The sequence below is a fragment of the Stegostoma tigrinum genome, chromosome 12, assembly GCF_030684315.1.
Source record: "Stegostoma tigrinum isolate sSteTig4 chromosome 12, sSteTig4.hap1, whole genome shotgun sequence".
Lineage (NCBI taxonomy): Eukaryota > Metazoa > Chordata > Chondrichthyes > Orectolobiformes > Stegostomatidae > Stegostoma > Stegostoma tigrinum.
Window position 1 is genome coordinate 4,412,835 of NC_081365.1, and position 16,300 is coordinate 4,429,134.

The following is a 16,300-nucleotide window of genomic DNA, read 5'->3' on the forward strand; positions in this document are numbered from 1 at the left end:
TTCCTCTTCCTTCAATGATTCAAGTTCCTTTTGAAAGTTCCTATTGAAACTAACCCTTCAAACATTAAAGTTCAGATCAAAACTATCTACTTTTTAAAATCATTCTCCACTCCCTGCCTTGGATGTTTCTCATTTATCCTACGTTTGTGTCTTTTGGTTACTGATCTTCCTAGTTTTTCCAAATTTACATCACCAAAGCCATTACCTACTCTGCTTTAAGCAGGATAGTACCATTTTCTCTAGCTTTTTAACAAAGTTCACGTCTCTCCTCCCTCTTACCAACCTGTAAGTCTCTGCTATGCTCCCTCCAGCTCAAAAGGATAAAAGAGAAGTATGGCACAGTAACTGGCCGTTCGCCCTCCAAGCCTGTGTTGATCATCATGCACTGACTAATCTAAAAAGTAAACCTTGTGCCCTTATTTAATCCATATCCCTCTATTTCCCTCCCTACTCATGTAACCGTTCAGATGCCTCTTAAACGTTGCCAATGTGCCTGCTTCCACCACCACCTCTGGCAGTGTATTCCAGGCTCCTACCACTCCCTGTGGAGAAAATCTTTCCTCACACATTCCCCTTAAACTTTTGCCGTCTCACCTTGAACCCTGGGCGGAAGCCTCTTACTATTCACCCTATCTATGCCTCTCATAACTTTGTAGAGCTCTATCAGGTCTCTTCTCAACTTCCATCTTTCCAGTGAAAACAATCCCAGTATTTTTAACCTTTCCTCATGACCAGTGCCCTTGAGACTGGGCAACATCCTGGTGAACCTTCTCTGTACTCTCTCCAAAGCTTCCACATCCTCCTGTAATGTGGCAACCAAAACTGTACACAATACTCCAAATGCAACCTAATAAAGGTTTTATATAGCTGCAACTTTTGTAGTCCATTCCCTGACCAGTGAAGGCAAGCATGCCATGTGCCATCTTAATCACTTTGGCCATCTGTGTTGCCACTTTTAGGGAACTGTGGACCTGCATGCCCAGATCCATCTGAATGTTCATGTTCCTAAGGGTTCTGCTGTTAACAGTATAATTGACACCTAAATTTGATTCTCCAGAATGCATCCCTCGCGTTTATCCAGATTAAACTCTATCTGCCATTTCTGTGCCCAGGTCTCCAAGCTATCTACAGTCTGTTGTATCCTTTTGCAATCGTTGGCACTATCAACAACTCCACCAATCTTCATATTATCAGCAAACTTGCTAACAGACAACTCCCATTTTCCTCCAGATCATTTATATATACTACAAACAACAGAGGACCTAAGACTGGTCTGTGAATCTTGCTCTTGAAGTGCTCTATTTCCCTATGATACACAACCAGATCCCCAGATTCTTCAGTGATAATGGGAACTGCAGATGCTGGAGAATCCAAGATAATGAAATGTGAGGCTGGATGAACACAGCAGGCTCAGCAGCATCTCAGGAGCACAAAAGCTGACGTTTCGGTCCTAGACCCTTCATCAGAGAGGGGGATGGGGTGAGGGCTCTGGAATAAATAGGGAGAGAGGGGGAGGCGGACCGAAGATGGAGAGAAAAGAAGATAGGTGGAGAGGAGAGTATAGGTGGGGAGGTAGGGAGGGGATAGGTCAGTCCAGGGAAGACGGACAGGTCAAGGAGGTGGGATGAGGTTAGTAGGTAGGAGATGGAGGTGCAGCTTGGGTGGGAGGAAGGGATGGGTGAGAGGAAGAACAGGTTAGGGAGGCAGAGACAGGTTGGACTGGTTTTGGGATGCAGTGGGTGGAGGGGAAGAGCTGGGCTGGTTTTGTGGTGCAGTGCAGGGAGGGGACGAACTGGGCTGGTTTTGGGATGCGGTGGGGGAAGGGGAGATTTTGAAGCTGGTGAAGTCCACATTGATACGCTGCAATGTGGACTTCATCCCAAAACCAGCCCAACCTGTCTCTGCCTCCCTAACCTGTTCTTCCTCTCACCCATCCCTTCCTCCCACCCCAAGCCGCACCTCCATCTCCTACTTACTAACCTCATCCCACCTCCTTGACCTGTCTGTCTTCCCTGGACTGACCTATCCCCTCCCCACCTCCCCACCTATACTCTCTCCACCTATCTTCTTTTCTCTCCATCTTCGGTCCGCCTCCCCCTCTCTCCCTATTTATTCCAGAACCCTCCCCCCATCCCCCTCTCTGATGAAGGGTCTAGGCCCGAAACATCAGCTTTTGTGCTCCTGAGATGATGCTGGGCCTGCTGTGTTCATCCAGCCTCACATTTCATTACCCCAGATTCTTCATCTGGGAGAGTTGCTGCCAGATTTCAGTCTTGTACGGTCAGGGTCTGTTTTTAAGATTATCTCCCTTTGTTCTGGACTCTCCAAATAGTGGAAGTAGCTCCCTCTATCTACGTTGACAAATCTTACCATCACCTTAAGCATTGCTTATTGTGCTGAAGCCTTGGACTGTAAAATACACTTCTGGAGTGGGATATCCAACTTCTAACTCCCAGCAATGTATTTGCCAATTGAGCCAAGCTTGAGGCTGGATTCTCAGTTGTTATTTGACTGAAGTCAACAACTGCAGCACAGACTGAAAACGGGACCTGAAACTTTCTTTGACTAAATCAGACCTTTCCACAAAAACCCAGTTGAAAGGTATAGTGGAATTTATGTTTTGGATACAGAGCATAGCTTTCAGAACAGACAATACTGAAAATAACCAGCGGGTCAGAGATCTGATGAAGGGTCACCAGCGTGATATGGTAATTCTGTTTCTATCCGTAGATGTTGCCTGAGTGCTTCCATCATTTTCTGTTTTTAGTTTGGATCTGCAACATATTGCTTTTGTACTGACATGGATTGTGCTCTTTGAATCTTGTGTACTGTTTCTGTGCAATAAGTACAATGTAGCAATGTAATATTGGAGTATTTTGTTGAATATCCCATGTTTTAAAAAAAAATGATCTCAACATTCTTTCTACAGGTACAGCTTTTACTGGGAATTACAATGAATATTTTGGGCTGCACGTTGATGAGGATGCCTTAGTGTATCTCATGCTGTCAAACCACATTCTTCATAGCTTCTATCCAGACTTCATCACCATAGCAGAGGTAATGAATCAGCCTGTTTGGTAGATTTTATTATTTGTCATAGAGTTAAGCACATATTGATTTGAGATATTTCCTATTTTTCATGCCATGTTGGTTTTCTTTAGGAAGTGAAACATTCATCTGGGCTAAAGGAACACATGTATATTTCTAGCAGCCAAACTGGGTGAGGTGTAGAATTTGTTACAAACAGATTAATGTTTTCTTCTAATGCTGACATCACGCACTGTCAGAGCAGGCATGACAAAATGTTAGATACAGAGCAAAGCTCACTCAACGTTATCTCCATTAAGCATTCCCAGGACAGGGACAACACAGGGTTAGATATTCAGTAAAGCTTTCTTTACGCTATCCCCATCAAACAGTCCCAGGACAGGGACAGCATGGTGCTGGATCCGGAGTAAAGCTCTCTCTACACTGTCCCCCATGAAACACTCCCAGGACTGTGACAGTACAGGGTTAGATACAGAGTAAAGCTCATAGAACATAGAACAATACAGCGCAGAACAGGCCCTTCGTGCCCTCAATGTTGCGCCGACCTGTGACACTGTCCTGCATCAAACACTCCCAGGGGACAGGGACAGCACGGGGTTAGATACAGAGTAAAGTTCCCTTTGCTGTATTCCAAGAAGGCTCTTGATCCACTATCAATCCCCTCACTCCAACTTCCAAATCTTTCCTTCTACATCAGTCATTCCCCTATGAATAAAAAAAAGTAGGCTGTTTGGCTCCTCAAGCCTTCTCCACCGCTTAATAAGACCATGACTTACGTGATAACTCCATATTCCTGCCTGCCCTTCATAATTTTTCATCCCCTTGTTTATCTGTATTCTCTACCTCTGCCTCACAAATATGCAAAGGCTCAGCTTCCATTACCTTTCAGGAAAGGAAGTTCCAAAAACTCATCACCCTCAGTGAGAAAAATTTCTCCTTATCACTGTCAGTAGTGGTGTGTGCTAATGCCACTGTACTAGCAATACAAACCCCATGCTAATTTTAGAACATAGAACATAGAAAAGTACAGCACAGTACAGGCCCTTCGGCCCACGATGTTGTGCTGTGGAATAATCCTAAGCCAAAAATAAAATAACCTAACCTACATTCCCCTCAATTCACTGCTGTCCATGTGCATATCCAGCAGTCGCTTAAATGTCACTAATGACTCCGCTTCCACGACTACGTCTGGCAAACTATTCCATGCGCTCACAACTCTCTGGATCCAACATTTTTTGGAGAAATGTGCTTGAATACTACCATCGCAGCAGGTGAAAATTGAATTCACTAAAAAATCTGGAATAAAAAGCTGGCCTAATGATGATCGTGGAACCACTTTTAATGTTTGTAAACATAAAACCTATCCAGTTCACTAATGCTTATCAGGGAAGGAAGTCTGGTCTTATCTGCTCTGGTCTATGTTTACGTCCAGACCCACAGCGATATTGTTGAATAGGGATCAGAAATGTTGGCCGAGCCAATGGCGCTAGCATCCCATGAGCAAATTTGAAAAAAATTTTTAATCAGTGACCTTGAGTTCAGTTTCACGTCCACCCCACCAAACTCTCTTAGGATCTCGAATGTTTCAAACAAGTTGCCTCTAACTCTTTTTGAAATTCCAGTGGATATGAGCTGAGTCTGTCCAACATTTCCTCATAAGAGAACCCACTTATTTCACTTGTTATTCCAGTAAACCTTATCTAATCTGCTTCAAATGCATTGACATTCTCCCTTAAATATTCTGACCAGTGCTGTGCACAGTACTCCAGGTCTCATCAGGACCTTGTATAACTGAAGCATAACTTCTCTATTCACTGTGCTTACTTCAAAACTCAAAATAGCTGTTCTTGCGGTTTCTGAGAATTTATTTGCCACTTTAGGAACAGACCATTTTGTGTGGTGCTCATGTCCATTTTATATATTGCTGCCAGACTGTTTAGATCCACCCACAACAAAAACAAAGTTGCTGGAAAACCAGGTCTGGCAGCGTCTGTGAAGGCAAAAACAGAGTTAACGTTTCGAGTCTGGTGACTCTTCCTCAGAACTGGGCTTTTCCAGCAACTTTGTTTTTGTTCCTGATTTACAGCATCTGCAATTCTTTCAGTTTTTGTTTAAATCCACCTGACTGATTGCAGTCTGGGTTGGAAGTGATCAATGTTCGCTGAAATTGCTCCCCTGCCCAAAATCTTCTATTTAAATGTAGTGGTGAGATCTTTACTTCTGTCGTGTATTTGTTTAATTTCCATTTAGCTACCCTCCATGTTGCTCAGCAGTTTATATATTCTCTGTGTGAATGATGTACCCTCACTTACTCAGTGCATTTGGTGACCATAATATTTTTGTCACTTGCTGTGAATCATGCACGAATATTGTCCTGACAGCTCAGTTCTCATGCATAGCTTCATCCCGTACTCTCTTGTCTGCCAATGAAACTGTGAAACTGATGTAGAGAGTCTGGAGAAGCTGGGTTGTTCTCTTTGGATTTGATAGAATAAGTGAGGAGAAACTCTTTCTGCTGGTGGAAATGACATTAAACGGCCAGCAAAATGTAAGAAAATTGGCAAGGTCTTCTCTAAGTTGCACATAAACTTGTCTTGAAACTGTGTTGCCATTCTTCACTGTCATTGGGTCAAAGTCCTGGAACTCCCACTATTACAGCAGTTCAAGAAGGCAGCTCACCTCTGCTTTCTCAACAGCAATCAAGGACAGGCAGTTCATGAGAAAAAGAAACAAAAGAACTGCGGAAACTAGAAATCAAAGTAAATCAGAAATTGCTGGAAAAACTCGGCAGTTCTGGCAGCATCTGTGGCGAGAGAGAAAGCAGAGTTAACATTTCAAGTCCAGTTCTTGTTCTGAAGAAGGATAACTGGATTGAAAACGTTAACTCAGCTTTCTTTTCACAGATGCTGCCAGACCTGCTGACATTTTCCAGCAATTTCTGTTTTTTTATGGGCAGTTCATGCTTACCGAGATTCTGATCCCATTAGTGTATAAAAAAGTCTCTTTTCGATGCAGTGAGTTGTTGTGATCTGCAATGCCTGCGAGGATGGTGGAAGTAGATCAGTAGTAACTTCCAGTCAGAACAAAAGGTAAATACTTGGAAGGGGAAATACTTTGAAGGTTATGGGGAAGTGCAAAGGGGCTTTTTTCAAAAAAGAGGCGCAGGCACAGTAAGCAGAAAGATCAGCTGTTGTGCTCAAGTATTCTATGAGGCTGTGCCTATCTTGAAGGTGGACATTTTAACATGGACTTTACCATGAAAATGCTCACTGTCATGTGAGTAGTACCAAGACAGACTTCATGTATCAGTGCTGAGAATTAGGTCGTATCAACAGTTTTCATTTTCCTAATTAATGTGTCTGTTTCAGGTGTGATACCATCCTTAAAAGACAGGGTTGATCCATGTCGGTAATGCTGCCTTTTGTGTTATAAAACACAATCTCTTCCTCATGTGGGTTATATCCAAACATAATCATTAACACCCATTGTCTGTAAAGGCCTAAATCAATTTTGTAATGCTGGAGAGATCATTCTGAGCTTTTACAGAGAGGTGTTGCATTTATTTGCAGTTCAAAAAGGGTGAAAAATTAACAATTTGTGCATTGCTGGCAACCGTTGTTGCATATTTTCTGGCTTCAGGCATTGCATAATCCTAGATTAAAATAAAGCAAAGAACTATGGACACTGAAGCTCTGAAAGACACAGAAACAGAAATAGCTGTAAAGACTGAGCAGATCTGGCAACATCTGTGGAGAGAAAACAGGGTTAATGTTTCAAGTTCAGTGACCCTTCTTCAGAACTGTGTGTTTCATAATCCTCGATTAACAAGGGTATTTTTTTCTGACCTGATGTCATTGAGTCTTTGCTGTTTGACTGGCTAATAAAGACTTTTGAAGCTTATCTTTGACAAGCCAGTTTTGACAAGTTAAGCTATTTTTGCTTCTTAAATTGATACTGAGAACAAAGGTTTTAAGCAGAAATAAGATTAAAATGTATAGTAAAAGGGAGTGGATGAAAAGAGAATGGAAGTGATGGAGATGCTTTTAATCAATGTGTAGAACTTCCATGTTTCAGTTGTTGTGGGTTAATGTCTTCAATAATAATGCTGTTCCAGATGTTTGATTCGTTCTGTGTTGTCATGATATATAGCCAGGGCTGCAGGGTGTGTTGTGACTAATTGCAAAAGTGGCTGTCCTTTGGGACAGTGGCTTTCTTGAATTAATATCGTGTTAAAAGTTGATGCTTCATTGCTGACAAGAAGTGGAGCCAAATCAGTTAGTAATTTGGTACAGAAGAACAAAATGAGTATGCGAGTCAGGTTCCGGTAATAGTCTCCTGCCATGTTTATAGTTGCCTGCGATGACAACGTGAAGATGGTTGGTAAGTCCTAGTAATTATGGCCAAGTTGTACTTATTGCTATCATGCAACAGCCCTCCTGGCACTATCAAGGAACAGTGTAAGCACCACCATCCCCCTTCCATTGTTCACAGCAGTTTCTCCAGGAATCATTGGATCAGGGAGTTAACAGAATTGGAGGAGGCAACTCAGCTCATTGTGTCTGTGCTTGTTCTTTCAAACAGAGATCCAGTTTATCCAACTAGCTTACTGTTTGCTTTTAACCCTGCAAATTTTGCTTTTCATGTGAACATTAAGTCCCCTCTCCTGAAAGTTGTCATTGACTCTGCACCCACCACCCTTTTGTTCATGCAACACAGGTCTTAACAACTTGCTGTGTCATGTTGTTTCTCCCTGTGCTGCCTCTTCTGGCAAACAGTTTGAGTGTGGCAAAGTCACATCAACTGCAAAGTGATAGTGACCACATATTCCATTCTTGCAATGTTAATTAGGATGACAAATATTAATCTGGTTACCAGTGAGCACTTTGCTGCTCCTCTTTTAGGTAGTGCATATGAGATGTATATCTCCAAGAGCAGGCAGGCCCTTGGTTTAATATCTCATATGGAATGAGGGAGCCACTGAATGTGCAGCACCCTGTCAGTACTCTAATTGTTGCTGGAGAACTTGCAAGGCTGAGCCTGGTCGTGATCAAGTTTTCAAAGGCTTCATGACTAGGACCATGGGAGATAAAAGCAGGATTGAGTCATTTGATCACTCTGTCTGCTTATCAAATACCTTATAACTATGTGGTTCTGCGTAGTCTGCATTGCTCCTCAAATAACTCTAATAAATTTGTCAAGCACTATCTCCCTTTCACAAACCCGTGTTAACACTGCCTGATTGCACTGAGGTTTCTGAATGCTCAGCTGTAGCCATCTTTATAACGAATACCAGCAATTCGCCTGTGACAGATATTAAAACATTTGGCCTGTAGTTTCCGGCTTTCTGCCTTCCCAACTTTCTTGAATAGAAAAGTTACATACGCCATTTTCCAGTCTGATGGCATACTTCCATAGCTTGGGGAATTTTTTAAAAATGTAAAATATAGTCCTTTTACTGTCTCAGCAACCGCTTCTTTCAGGACTCTTGAATGAAGTCCTTCAGATCTGTGGGAAGACTTCTATTTCCATTAATTTTCTAAACATCCTTTCCCTTAAGTGATTGTAATTACTTAAGGCTCCTCCCTTTCTTTAATCATTTAATTAACAGTTTATTTCTTTGGTATTATTTGTATCCTCTACAAAGTGAAGAAATACAAAATATCTGTTCAATTTTTTGACTGTTTCTTATTTTCTATTACTAATTCTTTAAACATACACTCTAGAGAACCAGAGCTCACTGTACTTTATCCTTTGTAAGTACCTGTAGAAACTCTTATGGTCTGTATTGTTCATTTGCAATTAGCTTGCTCGTGTACACGAGTTCCTTCCTCAGCTGTTTTGTAGCCATAGGCCTTATTTGTTCTATCCAATCTCCCTACCTGCTACTAATCCCTGGAATTGTCTGGTTTTCTTTCAATTTGATACTTCCTTAGATAGAGACTGATGGTTTGTCCTTCCCCTTTTTCACTGGAATGCATCTTTGCTGAATGTTAGGAAATAAATGTCTTAATGTCTGCCACTGCAGCCCTACTGACATTTCTTTGCCTAACTACCTCATTCAGTTTATTCAGCATAGTCCTCATAACTGCCCTGCTTGAAGTATAAAAACCCTATTAATTCAGGAAATACACTATCCCAAAGGACAGACATAGTAAGACCTGCTGATGCTGGAGTCCGAGATAACAGTGAGGAGCTGGAGGAGCACAGCAGGCCAGGCAGCATCAGAGGAGCAGGAAAATTGACGTTTTGGGTTGGGACCCTTCTTCAGATTTTCTTAAGAAGAGCCCCGACCCGAAACGTTAATTTTCCTGCTCCTCTGATGCTGCCTGGCCTGCTGTGCTCCTCCAGCTCCACATTATGTTATCCCAAAGGATAGCCAATTTTCTTCCTCAAATTGAATTTGAAATTTGGTCATCTTATGAACACAGCAACCTAGAGCAACCTTTTCTGTGAATTTACCATTAATCCTGTCCTGCTCCGTATCACCATGGCTGAAATAGTTTGCTCTGTTTTTGGCTCTAATAAAGCCTCAAGAATGCACTCTATCCTCCTTTTACAGACTACATTTGCTGATCTGATTTGCCCAATCTGTTTGTAGATTAAGATCACTTCTCATTAGCATCAATTATTTGTCACAAGCCCCCATTGTTTTCCATGACTATCTTATAGTTTGGTTGGCAGAAACTATAAAGTATGTACCATTGAAAAGCTAGAAACCAGTCTTTGTCATCTTGCAATTATGCCTCTAATGGCAATCAAATTGTGCATATTTGTTTCAGTTTGAGCTATTGATTCATCTGCGGTGTTACAGATATTGTTGCATTCAAATGCAGAGCTTCTAGTTTTGCCTCTTTTTCACAACCTCCATCCTTCTTGCCTGGCGCTGTTAAGTTTGCATGCTGTATGGAGGGACAGGGAGTTACAGCTATTGATTGTTGTTGAAATGGAGGGAAGTCAAGATCTGATTGATTTGCGTTGGAGCAGGTTTGGATGGTTGAATGGCTGCCTTCTACTTTTAGTTTTGCCCTGCTAGCTGCAGACCGTTGCTCCAGCCAAAAACCTGTGCCTTAAGGAGAGGAAGGCATTATGAGACACCTCCATAAAAACATCTGGTCCTTTTCAGCCTGACAGGGTACATTTACTCAATAATGTTGAGAGCTGCATGATATCGCAGTCCCGTCAGCATTGCTGTGATGCTGTGTTAGACCAGTGAAGGTTTTGTTTAATGATCAGTAAAATGGCAATGCAATTGGTTAATGTTCTGAATGAGCACAGTATCATTCCTCTGGAAGCATTGGTTCAATTGTGAATAGTACAGCTCTGTTTTCAATTATGTAGGTAATTCTGGTAATGCACAAAAACACTATAATCATCAGCTCCATAATGTCGCCTCAGGACCTGATGAGAAGATATCCCGAAGGAGTCCAGTGTCCTTCTGTCACTGTCCTTCTGTGTCAAAATTCCTCTCTGATGCTGCACTTATTTAATCATCCTGATGTTCAGGACTCAGCAGACTCTTCATACAGTGAGTGAGAGTAGCTTTTCATCTGATGCCAATTAAGTGACAACAGCCGCCACTAATACTCAAGCGAATAATTTTCGTGGGTAATATAACAAAAAAAAGATGAAGCCGATGCAGAAGGAATAAGAGCTTGCTTACCTGTACCACAGCTGAGTGATAGTTGATTCAATATTGTTGCTATAAAGCTTCGTCCTGGTACTGAGGTTGTACAGATTGTGCAATACTGCCCCCTGTTGCCCACAGTTTCAAATCCTGAGGACTGACCCATTTATTGAAGAACCCAGAAACTCAGTTGGTCTAATCAGATGCATGTCTTGTTAATAAACCCTGCAAGCCAGGAACATCCCAGAATTAAGTGCTACCCTCTGCTGAGCCCATGAATCTGAGCTGAAAATTGCAGTATATTCCGAAGAGGCAGACAAAAGAAAAAGAGACTTGCACTTATGCAGCGCTTTCATGGTCTCAGGACATCTCAGAGTGATTTTTAGACAGTTAAATATTTCTTGAAGTATGATCACTATTACAATCATTTGTGCACTCATGTCCCAAAGATAGCAGTGATCACAATTCTTCCCCGAAATCTTTTCAAATATTGCAATAATGGGATTTTATCATCCATCTGCAAGGGATGTTGGAATGTCCATTTACCATCTTATCCAAAATATGACATTCCCAAAAGTGCTCTGGAGTAAATGCTTGATAGTAACCAAGCTCTTCCTGGCAGATATGCCCCCAAGGATTTGATTATCCAGAATACCTTCTGTATGCTTGCTATTGCCAATGCTTCTTCCAGATGTCGTTTAATATAAAGCTCAAATAAAGTGTGGAATCATTGTTTATGGTCATCATTGCTGACACAAGTTTTTAACTTCTAAATTGTTATTGAATTTAAATTTCCTAGTTGCTATTGTGGATTTGAACCTTTGTCCCCAAAACATTGTTCTAGATTACTGGTTTAGAACGTTATCACTATGCTACCATTCCCAATAATGTGGCTAACATTTGACACTTGACTAGCAAAAGAATTTGATTGTGATTTACCTTATAAAATAAATAGGTTGTGATAATAAGTTATTTGATCTGAAACACTAAGTCTCTTTCTCTCTAAGAATCTCTGATTTTTTTTCTGTTTTTATGTTATTTTTTAATTTTGGATTTACACCATTTGCAGTATTTTTAATTTATGCTCTTAACTAATCGATGTTTTTTGGGTCTTGCTGTGTACAAATTGGCTGCTGTGCTATGTTGTTTCCATTGCAAAGTGGACTGTGGAGAAGCATAACAGATCAGAATCTGTGCCCGTGTACTAATTCGAAATGTGTGTTTTTAGGATGTGTCGGGAATGCCCACATTGTGTCGGCCTGAAATTGAAGGAGGTGGTGGCTTTGATTTCCGTTTGGCAATGGCTGTTCCTGACAAGTGGATCCAGGTGAGCCCCAAGTTAATGTACAAAGGAGCTGCAGATTTAGGCATGAAAAAATTAAGAGTTGGAAATGTTCAGAATGTGCTGATCAATTGATGTTGCACTCCCGCTTGCTTTTTGCTCAGCTTTCCCTTTGTTTTTAAGAACTTGTGAATTTGCACATTAATTGCCCATTAGTTGCACCGCAGTAAAATCTATTAATTAAGAGTGCAATTTCTATTATGCAGCACAATGTTGAAAACTGCAATGTGATGCCTGCAAAGGCATCGGAAACACATTCAATAGTTAAACATGAAATTAAAGGAGAAGGATGAATAGTTGCAAAGGGATTATTAACAGTCCTCTCGAGAAAAGACATGATGTTGGACTGATTATACAGTGTTTTGAATCGTCACCTGTATCATTTCCATGCAAGTATTGTAGCTGTACTGAAACAGCTCTACTAAGGGAGTGGCAAGTTCTGGAGCACAAGTCTTTAGTACTATTGCCGGAATGTTGTCAGGTCCCAAAGCCTTTGCAGTATCCACTGCATCCAGCTGTTTCTTGATATCATGTGACATGAATTAAATTGGCTGAAGATTGGCATCTGTAAAGCTGGGGACCACTAAAGGGAGCCAAGATGGATTGTCTGCTCGGCACTCCTGGCTGAAGTTTGCTGCAAATGTTTCAGCCTTATCTTTTGCATTGATGTACTGAAATCTCTCAGCATTGAGGATGTGCTATTTATGGAGCTCCCTCCTCTGGTGAGTTATTTAATTATCCACCAATATTTGCGACTGCAGAGCTTAGATCTCATCTGTTGATTGTGCATTTGCTTACCTCTGTCCATCACTCACTGCTTATACTGTTTGACACGCGTCACGTGTTTCCACTTCAGGTTAATACTTCATTTTTAAGAACGCCTGGTGCTGCTTCTGACATACCCACCTACACTCACCATTGAACCAGGGTTGATCTCCCAGCTTGGTGGTTTTGCTAGAATGGGGGATATATCAGAACATGAGGTTGCAGATTGTCTCAATTCTGATTCTTTGTTGAGTATGATCCTGCTACTAATAATAGCCATTAGCATCTTGTGAATGTTCAGTCTTGAATTGTTAGATCTGTTCAAAACGTGTTCCATTCAACATGGTAATGGCCCCATATTACATAGTGGAAGGTATCCTCACTGTGATCCTTAAGTATAACTGACAAAGTGCAGACTGTCAGATTGTGAAAAGTTCATATCTACAGACTTGGAAAGGACTCATTGAATTTTCTGTATAATCCATGGCAGAGCAAATGTAATGCATCAGGTAAGTAGCAACTTAAAGAATTGTATTAGGGAAGAAAATTTCCAGACTCGATTATGTTATTGGGGAGAACGGTTGAAACTTTGAAATCTTGCTAATCATCTTGTATATTTAGCTTGCATTTTAATTTTTTTGTCTAATAGATTTCTGTTGTTAAAAAATAATTGCCTCCTCTTGGGAATTTGTTTAAGTGATAATCACCGCAGAAACACAGAACCCCTACAGTGTGGAAGCAGGCCATTCAACTCATCAAGTCCATACCGACCCACCGAAGAGCAAACCTGCACCCCACCCTCGACCTGCATCCCTGTAACCCTGCATTTCCCGTGGCTAACTCACCTAACCTGCACACCCGTGGAGACTTTGGGTAATTTAGCGTGGTCAATCTACCTAACCTGCACATCTTTGGACTATGGGAGGAAACCACGCAGACACAAGGAGAATGTGCACACTCCACGCAGTCACCCAAGCGTGGCATTGAACTCAGGCCTCTGGCACTGTGAGGTAGCAGTGCTAACCACTGAACTATCTTGTCACACCAACTAAGCTAAGCTATAAAAGCATAACTAACTTCAAAAAAAATCTTTAAAACCAGGTTTCATTCTGGGATCCGACTTATCCAGTCATGCTATTAGCCGAGGGTCATTGTAGGTTTTAAAGAGCATATAAATAGGAAAACAGGTAGAGAGGCACAGAAATAGGCAGGGATTTACTTTTGAGCTTTAGGTTTAAGTAGGAGAAAGTTAGGATGGTGAAGCAATGAAAATCAGACTTGTACAGCAGACAGAGTCGGAAGAACACAGACGTTTCACTGGGTTATGACGCTGGCAAGAGAAAGCAACAATAGGCTTGGTAAATAGAAACCGAAAGCACTGCGGATGCTGTGAATCTGGAACAAAAACAAAGTCGCTGGAAAAGCTCAGCACGTCTGGCAGCATCTGTGAAGGAAAAAAAACAGTTAACATTAACGTTTCGGGTCCGGTGACCTGTCCTTAAAACTGTTCTTTGTTCTTGTAACAATAGGAATGGGAGTAACTGTGGAGGGACTTGAAAAACCAGGATCAATGAACAGAGGGTGATGGGTGATTAATGCAAGTGAAGGTACAGGGAGCTGCTTTTTGAATGTGAGGGAGAGAGATAATGGGAACTGCAGATGCTGGAGAATCCAAGATAATAAAGTGTGGGGCTGGATGAACACAGCAGGCCAAGCAGCATCTCAGGAGCACAAAAGCTGACGGTTCGGGCCTAGACCCTTCATCAGAGAGGGGGATGGGGTGAGGGTTCTGGAATAAATAGGGAGAGAGGGGGAGGCGGACCGAAGATGGAGAGTAAAGAAGATAGGTAGACAGGAGAATATAGGTGGGGAGGTAGGGAGGGGATAGGTCAGTCCAGGGAAGACGGACAGGTCAAGGAGGTGGGATGAGGTTAGTAGGTAGGAGATGGAGGTGCGGTTTGGGGTGGGAGGAAGGGATGAGTGAGAGGAAGAACAGGTTAGGGAGGCAGAGACAGGCTGGACTGGTTTTGGGATGCAGTGGGTGGAGGGGAAGAACTGGGCTGGTTGTGTGGTGCAGTGGGGGGAGGGGACGAACTGGGCTGGTTTTGGGATGCGGTGGGGGAAGGGGAGATTTTGAAGCTAGTGAAGTCCACATTGATACCATTGGGCTGCAGGGTTCCCAAGCGGAATATGAGTTGCTGTTCCTCCAACCTTCGGGTGGCTTCCTAGTGGCACTGCAGGAGGCCCATTATGGACATGTCATCTAAAGAATGGGAGGGGGAGTGGAAATGGTTTGCGACTGGGAGGTGCAGTTGTTTATTGTGAACCGAGCAGAGGTGTTCTGCAAAGCGGCCCCCAAACCTCCGCTTGGTTTCCCCAATGTAGAGGAAGCCACACCGGGTACAATGGTTGCAGTATACCACATTGGCAGATGTGCAGGTGAACCTCTGCTTAATATGGAAAGGCATCTTGGGGCCTGGGATAGGGGTGAGGGTGGAGGTGTGGGGGCAAGTGTAGCATTTCCTGCGGTTGCAGGGGAAGGTGCCGGGTGTGGTGGGGTTGGAGGGCAGTGTGGAGCGAACAAGGGAGTCACGGAGAGAGTGGTCTCTCCGGAAAGCAGACATGGGTGGGGATGGAAAAATGTCTTGGGTGGTGGGGTCGGATTGTAGATGGTGGAACGCTTTTAGTGGGTGAAAGCTTGGGGATTGACCAATAGATCATTGAATAGTCTAGATCAGATAAAAATATGGATAAGGATTTCTGTAGCAAATTGATCTGCTTCAGGGGCAGGAGCTTCTCAAGTCAATGCAAAAGTGTTTGCATATTTTTGCAGTTGAAATTAAGTTGAAGTTGTAAACAGTATTTTAGTCTTCAGTGCAAGAGAGTTGAGTACATGAATAGGGAAGTCCTACTGCAATTATACAGGGATTTGGTGTCATTACGCCTGGAGTATTGTCTGCAGCTTTAGTGTCCTTACTTGCCATAAAGGGTGCGCAGTAAAGTTTCACCAGATTGATTCCTGGAATCCTGCATGAAGAGAACTTTGACTGATGTATTCGTTGAAGTTTAAAAAAAATTAAAGACATAGATTAAATTCTGAAGGGGTTTCCGAACCAGATGGTACAGTCGTGGGATATGTGGTAGGCCATTGTAGACTGAAATGAGTAATTTGTTCACTCAGAATGTGTGAACCTGTGGCATTCTCTACCACAAGGCTGTAAAAGCCAAATCTGTAAGTGTATTTGTTTTGAGCATGCAAGGCAGCATTACGTTCAATACAAGGACGTTATTGAACTGAAAGTTAAGATGTCTGTCGACAGATTGGCAGACTAGGACAAACGTTTTTGCTTGAGCAACATTTAAGAAAGGAAATATATTTATTTCTAGAAGCTAGAGATGTCAATCAGTGCAACAAGAGAATGGCGAATGACTTTGAGATCAAGAATTAGCGATGATCATCTTGAATGGTGGAGTGAGCTTGATGAGCAAAATGGCCTGCTTCATGTATTTTCTCTGTTTCT

At 42.2% G+C, this 16,300-nt stretch overlaps 1 protein-coding gene across 6 annotated transcripts in view; it reads left to right on the forward strand.

Moving 5' to 3' along the window:
- gbe1b (glucan (1,4-alpha-), branching enzyme 1b) overlaps positions 1-16,300 on the forward strand; it is a 529,949-nt gene that overhangs the window by 336,490 nt on the left and 177,159 nt on the right. For all 6 annotated transcript variants that reach the window (XM_059650083.1, XM_059650082.1, XM_048540405.2 and 3 more), the window contains exons 9-10: positions 2,930-3,057; positions 11,901-11,999. In XM_059650083.1, the coding sequence (XP_059506066.1) occupies positions 2,930-3,057; positions 11,901-11,999 (227 nt within the window). The remainder of the gene's footprint in view (positions 1-2,929; positions 3,058-11,900; positions 12,000-16,300) is intronic.